The sequence below is a fragment of the Pteropus vampyrus genome, unplaced genomic scaffold (assembly GCF_000151845.1).
Source record: "Pteropus vampyrus isolate Shadow unplaced genomic scaffold, Pvam_2.0 Scaffold72, whole genome shotgun sequence".
In the NCBI taxonomy this organism is placed as follows: domain Eukaryota; kingdom Metazoa; phylum Chordata; class Mammalia; order Chiroptera; family Pteropodidae; genus Pteropus; species Pteropus vampyrus.
Window position 1 is genome coordinate 3,939,820 of NW_011888853.1, and position 7,205 is coordinate 3,947,024.

The following is a 7,205-nucleotide window of genomic DNA, read 5'->3' on the forward strand; positions in this document are numbered from 1 at the left end:
GAGGGGGTTCTCGTCTCCATACTTCTGCACATGGCCGTTTCCCATCAGTGACATGCGCTAGTGGCTGATGGTTCAACTTTCTACAGGAGGCACTGGAATAAATTAAAACATTATACCGGGAAAATCTCTTTGGGGAAAATTTAAAAAATGGATAACGTGTTGATGTTGTTTACAACCTTCGATCAGTGATGCTTGAGTTTGAGCCTAGCGTGGACTGAGCAGGGAGCGTGGGTGGCCGCAGTGAGGCAGGCGGTCAGGGGCACCGCGTCTGGCCCGGCTCGGCGCCCTCCCGTGGGACGCTGGCCTGTGGGCCTGGGCCCGTGCTCCTCGGCCTGGCTGCATCTGTAACACGGGGCCGGGAACGTGGGCGGCCTCAGCCGGCTGTTCTTTTATGGCAGATGCACGGCTCCATGTGAAGCGGGGATTGAGACAGTCCTCGCTCCCTCCTAAGGTTCTGCAACGTTTCCTTTGAATCATTATTTCATAGAATAAGCTAGAATTAAAAGTGAGCACACAGCCGTTCTAAGCCGTTGGGGACACCACAGTGAACGTCGGGTGGATCCGGGAGGAAGGAAGGGAGCAGGAAACGTCATCCGGCAGAAGCTCATTTACGAAATGCTGCATGAGCAGACAGCCTGGCGGGCTGTGTGGTGCAGGCCGCTCACTCCCGCCCCGAGAACGAGGCAGCGGCCTGAATCCTTTTGAGATGACTTGGCTCAGAGCTGTGGGGACTTGGTGGGCTGCCGCGGGTGACCTGTCAGCCCGACGGGCCCCATCTCCGCTGCTGTGTCACCTGCTGTGCCCTGGTCCACCCCCCCCTGCCCCCCGCCAGGCCGGCTCCCCCAGGGCTGGGGCCTGATGTTACGATGGTGGACTCGATTTCACCCTGCTTCGTCAAGTTAAGCTGCGGGTGGGTTGTTACAGTCCTATTGGAAGCCTCTGGCAGTCATCTGGGTTGTTTCTGAAAAATAAAAACCATTTCATTTCAAACATGGCCTAGGACCCTACTGGGTTTTTTCAATAGCATCAGCTTTTCGTGCTGCTTTCTCAGCCTGCCAGGCGAGCCTTCCTGCCCACACGGTTGCAGGCGGGGGCTGCGTCCTGACGAGGCAGCCAGCCCCAGGCCCCTCTGCAGGAGCCGCCGGAGCCCCAGGCCTGTCGCCATGCTATCCGGGTGCGCTCCAGGCGCAAACCAAACCAGCTGCGACAACCCGCCCCAGGCTCCCATCCTGCCACATCTCAGTGAGGGAGAGACGCATTGTCCCTCTAGGCTCAGAGAGTGTGGCAGGGATGTGACTTGGGTATTCGTGCCAGTCCGTAAGAGGGAGCTTCGCCCTGATGCTGGAGCCTCCCAAAGCGGCTTCGGAGGGAGGCGGATTGAAGAAATGCTTTTGTCCTCGGTCCCTGCGCTCGGGCAACGTGGCAGCTCGGCGCCTCGCGAGGCCGCGCCACAGGGAGGCCCAAGTCGAGTCCACCTCACACGGTTCCTCCACCAGGAGCTCGCTTTCCAAAACCCGCGTTTGTCACCGGACCTTAAAGGCCATCCACACTGGAAGGCTTAGCAGGTGTCCGTTCTTCACACCTTGACTTCCCTCCAACTACGTGTTCCCTTCAGTTCTCCGAGTCGGGTGGGAGGCGGGAAAGGGTGGTAAGTGAGTGGCGGATTCACAGGCTGCCATGTGAGCTGTGACTCGCAGTTGGAGCCCTGTGGGCCATCAGTGTGAAAGGTAGAGGGCCAGCTGCCCGGAAGCGTGCTGTGCCGAGAAGGGCCGGCTGCATCCTGCAGGGGGACATGTCCTCAGTGCTGACATGCTCTGCAGGTTGTATTCACTCAGAAATAGCTCCCACTTGCCACGAAGTCTAATGCGACCTCTGCATTTTTTTGATACAGAGATGGAGTCTTGCAGAGCTGCTCCGAGATCATACAGCCAGTAGCAGGGTTGGGTTTGACCCCGGGCTGTCTGGCCCCAGAGCCGGGCCCTCACTGCCTAACGACACTGGCCAGCCCGGGTGTGGCCGTGGTCCACCACCTGTCCAGAGCGAGGGCTCTCTCCACCATCCCCCTTCCCTCTAGATAGCTTGGTCACTAAGGCCTTCGTCATAGCACCGGAACCTGCCTCCCCGAGGCTCCCCTCCTGCTGCACGGTGCAGCACTTCAGTGTAGCTAAGATCCACAGGAAGCACGAGGGGCCCCGTGTGCCCTCTGCTCGGTCCCCCCGACCCAGCTGGCCCAGCGTCCGCACTCACGTCTGACATCTCAGGTACACTCAGCCGGCTCCAGGCAGCTGCCATCACGAAGGAGTCTCGTCTGCCCGGGGGGATCTGGTTCTCAGGCGAAGCGGCCGCTGAGCTGTAGGTTTGCTCTCCGCTGGGCACAGCCAGCAGCGTTTGGCCGGGCTTCAGGGGGCTGGGGCCACACGGGCCCTGGCTTCTGGGGTGGTTTCCCAGCAGATTCCCCTGGGAGGTGACATGTATCCAGTCCCTCACCCAGACGTGTGCTGTGTGCCGGGTGCTCCATCCAGTCACTGAAGCCCGGCGAGGACTCTGTCCCGCAGTGAGCTCAGTGTCCCTCCTTCCCTGAGCGGTGGGAAGACAAAGGCCAGCAGTGGCTGGCGAGTGTGGAGCGAGCGTGCAGGAGCACCACAGGTGACAACTCTGCCTTGGGTGTCTATCTGGGGACAAGGACGGGCTGGCGGGTGGATGAGGGAAGGGCGCGCCAGGCCGAGGGAATGGAGTGTACCTTCCAGCGGTGCAGGCGCCTTCCCTGATGCGGAGTGGGGGGGACAGGGTGGCATTGAGGGCACCTTCCCACTTCGCCGGCAGAGGGCCAGGCTCCCTGCAGAGGTGCCGGCGGGCTGCCTCCCAGTCAGGACCACTTCCCACGAAGGACTCTGGCTGTGCAGCGTCGATGTGGAAGGCACGTGCCTCCCACCTGTGACCGCAGCCCTCTGGGAACCTGTGAGGATGGCTGGCTTGACGAGAGCGAAGTCTCGCGTCTGCCAGGACCTGCCAGCCTGCTCCAAGCGGACTGGCGGGCAGCGCCGGACGTGGCCAGATGCCGTGAGAGTCACTGCTTGGAGGAGCTGTGCTGTGGTGCGGAGCAAGGGCTGGCCTGCCCGGAGCCACCCGGGGCCTCGGTGGCCCGTTCTAGCTGCTGCCGAGTTAGTTTAATGTAAGTTTAAGGAAAAGAGGCTTAGATGCAGTCCTGTTTTTTGTCACTCGTGATTGGAATTTCTCCCAAGGGAAGATCACTCTTGCCCCTGGCTTCACGGCAGTGGTCTGATGCTGGCTTCGAAGTGGCCCCAACAGCCTGGAGACAGATGGGCTCGTGCTCACCGAGTCAGCCACCGAGGGCTCTAACCATGGCTACAAGTTGATGAAAGGCAGATGAGAAATGAAAAGTAGTGGGTGGTTCTGAAGTGGCACCCTTTCAGGGCCGGCCGAGGGTGTCATTTGGGTTCATCTGGAGGGAAGCAGACTGGCAGAATTCATCAAAGTAGCCTCTCAAGGCCAGAGCCTACTGCATAGGGGACAGCGCAGTCAGTGGCTCCACCGCACATCGGAACCGGAACCGGAACCGGAACCGGGCCTTTAAAGCAGGTGGGGGCGGGGCCTGCTAACCTGGCCATCCAGGCGCACTGTGAGGGGAGGCGAGTCGGCCCCCGTGCCCAGGTGCCCGGCGCAGCCTTAGCCGGCCCCGAATCCTGTTCTGTTTCAGCTTTATGGGGTGCAAAAGAGACCCCTTCAAACCAGCTCCTGCCGAGAGAGGGGCAGGGGGGTCGCTGGGAACAAGCACATGAGCATGCAGCCAGAAGGGGTTCTTCCTAAACACACTCTCGGCTCCTACCTTAAACACACACAAAAGGAGGTTCTGACCCCACTAAATCGGCGTCGACCCTTGTCATTTTGCAGAGTAAATGTTAGGATCTTATCCACCCTTCTTTCCCCAGTGTAATCAGAGCCCAGAGCCCGCACCCCTGCTTCTGAATTCATTCACCTTCCAGGCCCAATGTCCCTGGAGACAGAGGGGCCTGTGGCTGCCCCTGGCTTCCAGAGCAGTGGCTGGGCGTAGGGCCGCTAGGTACAGATGCCACTCCACTCCACTGCCACTGCCGCAGCCAGGAAGTCCCCGGGCCCACCCCGTGTCCCCAGCCAGCCTTGGGCGCAAGCGTGGAAAGGCGGGCGGCCTGCACGGGCCGGAATGCCTGAGCCGCCCCCTCAGCGTAGGGCGAAGCACTGTTTCGATAACTGCCCTGCGGTTGCTATTCCTCAAACCAAGAGGGGCCGCAGAGAAAGGGGCAGAGACAAACACTCGGAAATGAGAGCCCCAGGGGGACCCTAAATCATGGGGCTGCTGAGTCAGAGAAGGGCCACCCTCGGTGAGGACACGGAGATGGGGGCATCAGAGGGAAGCGGATGGTCCAGCTTCTCCTCTGCAAGGCGGCCCGTGTGTCCTGTGAAGGTGGCCCTCCAGGCAGACAGGCCCTGAAACACTCACTGGACCTGCCTGGTGGGTCCCTACCCGAACCCCGAGTCCCCTCTCCTGGCAGCTCTGCACCGAGCCGTCACCGTGGTCCTGCCTCTGAGCCTCGTCCTCGCCGTGTGCGGCTGGGTCTGTGGCCTCCTGGGCTCCCTGGCCCGGAGTGTCACTCTGCTGCTCTTTACTGGCTGCTACTTCCTGCTGGGGGATGAGTCTGCAGCCCGTGGGGGCCACAGGTCTTGGGAGTGGGGTGCTGCCTCTCCTGCCACCTGTCCCCTGCCCCCTCTGGGTTGCTAAGCCTGGGCCTACCCTGGGGATTGAGCTGCAGCAGGCTAGGGCACCCTAGGTGGCACCGGGGCCTTATCAAGGTGGGGGCTCAGGGCAGAGGCCCATTAGACAGGGATGGGGCGGGTGGGGGGCAGGGTTGAACTTCCAGGCTGGGGAGGCTCAAGGGTCTCCGGGGTGTCCCAGGACCTGCCTACCCTGCTGGGCCTGTGCCAGGGGGGCGGGGTCAGCTCCCACTGGTCCTCTTTCCTTCCCAGCCTGTCCTGGAGGAAGGAGCAAGGCCAGGCAGGGCCAGGCATCAGGGCGGGGTGAGAAGGGGCCTCAGAGTCCTTGGCAGTGACCCCAACCCAGGCCCAGTCTGACTAGTAACGGTTCACCAGCTGATATTCATCTGAGTCCAGCGTTCCCTCAGGGACTCATGTGACACTGCACCGTGGGCACTCTGGGGTCCCAGCTTCCAGCTGAGATATCTGAGGATTCACCAAGGTCAGTAGGAAACTTGTTCTGGGGTCCCCTTCAGTGCCTTTTGGTGCCGTCTGCCCCAGCCAGACACCCAGCGCCCCCAAGGCTGGCTGTACTGACAAGGCTGGTGCCTCCTCGGGGTCAGTCCTCAGTGGTCCCCACCATTTGGGGCCAGGCCTGAGCTGGGCCTGGTGTCCCAGACCAGCTCAGCTGTCATGGTCGTGGCACTCAAGGCCCAGATCACGCAGGCTTGGGGCTCCCTCCTGGGCAGTCCTGCTTCCTCCCCAGGGGACCCTGGGCCCTTTGGGAGGCCTGGGTCAGGAGGAAGTAGGTGGGCCTTCGGGTGCCAAGAGCTGGGGGACCGACAGCCTGGGTGTTTGGCTTCGAGAGAGAAAGCAGGAAGAATCAAAACGGAGCCCCGGACGCCCGCCGCGCGCGTCCAGAATTTGATTGCGAGGACTTTGGGAAGCCGCAGAGACGGGGGACTGGGTGGGCTTCTTACCAAGAAACCTTATGACGACAGGACACCTTGGCAGTATGCTCCGAACCAAGGTACGCGCCGGGGACGGAGTGGGCATCGCCGCTCCGAGGGCCGAGGGGCTCCCGGGCGGTCAGTGGGCCTGGGTGGGGGGACGCCCTCCGCCCCACTCCCCCGCTCGGGTGCAACCTGGCTGTGCTACACACACGGGACAGTGGGGTTCTCCATGGAAACGGGTCAGCTGACGTCAGAAGCTCGCGCAGGCGTCCTGGGTGGAGCCAGGGATGGAAGACACAGCAGCTCTGGGGGGTCTGAGACAGGCATGTCACCCCAAGGGGACCGCCTGGGGCAGCGGACCTCACGTCCCTCTCCTATCGGCCCTACAAGAGGGAGAGGGACCTGGGCTGTCCCAGGATGGAGCCGGATGGCAGGGGAGTCCTTCCCTGAGATAGGAGCCTGGGCCTGGAGTAGTGAACTCTGAACTCTGCTGCAGTCGCCCAGCTTGGGGTCCGGGGGTGGGGGGGTCCAGCGTGGGAGCTCGCTCCGCTCTGGCAGAGCAGCGGGTCCTCTCCTCAGCCAGGCTGGACGGAGGCAGCGGGTGGCTTGGGGAGCAGCTGAGCCGATGGGGCGGCCTGGTGGGTGGGCGAGCGGGGGCTCGTCCTGGAGCTGGCATGGCTGCCGGCCGGGACAGCTGCCTGCTTCTGGGGCTCCAGCTGCAGGAGAGCTTCCGAGGAGGCCTGAGAGGTGTCCGCCAGCCCCCTTGGGCTGACTGGCTTCACGTCCTCCCCCAGATTAAATCCATAACTTCTGCTGCTGCTCCGCCCAGCCCTGGGCCAGTGGCCATCAGTCCCCCGCTCCCTGCTCCCTCCTGCCCATCTTCGGTCAAGTGGGGAACCACGGAGGATCAGGGGGAGAGGCAGGCAATAAGGGGATCCCAGGGTTGTGCCCCTTCACTGGGCAGTATCCAGAGGGAGCATCACGTACCCAGGAAGCGCCTGTGGGAACCTCGGCGCCCGCCTGCTCCTGGCTGACACCCACCACAGTTGGCACCAAGAACGGGCTATGACGTCAGCCTGGAGCTGTGGGACGGGAGTGGCTCTCTGAGCTGGTCCTGAGCCCGGGTGGACAGGCAAAGGTCACAGTGCCCAGCTCTTTGCCTGCCCCTGAACCATGGGGCAAAGGGCCACCCAGCACCTGTCACCCTGTGCAAAGCCTATGTCACCCTTTAGGAGAAAGCTCTGCACAGAGTCACACAGGACGGTGTCCCCTCTGGGGCAGGACAGGGGTTATAGCAGCAGAGAGGAAGGGCCCGTCCTCAGTCCTGGGGCGGAGAGAGGGCTTCTGGAAGTGGCAGCACCTAGGCCTGGGCCGGAGGGGCGAAGGGGAAGCCCAGGGAAGTGGGGAGGGGTGGCCGAGAGGGATGGGGTTGGGGCCAAGGTGCGGGTCAGGGGACTGTCCCAGAGCTCCAGAGTCTCCGGTTGCCACGGGCGGTGTGTGCAT

The 7,205-nt window shown here is 62.6% G+C and overlaps 1 protein-coding gene across 1 annotated transcript in view; it reads left to right on the plus strand.

Moving 5' to 3' along the window:
• Positions 1–4,345: 4,345 nt before the first annotated feature.
• TMEM235 (transmembrane protein 235) overlaps positions 4,346–7,205 on the plus strand; it is a 6,107-nt gene continuing 3,247 nt past the window's right edge. The window contains exons 1-2 of the mRNA XM_011362085.1: positions 4,346–4,379; positions 4,551–4,703. Coding sequence (XP_011360387.1) covers positions 4,346–4,379; positions 4,551–4,703 — 187 coding nt within the window. The remainder of the gene's footprint in view (positions 4,380–4,550; positions 4,704–7,205) is intronic.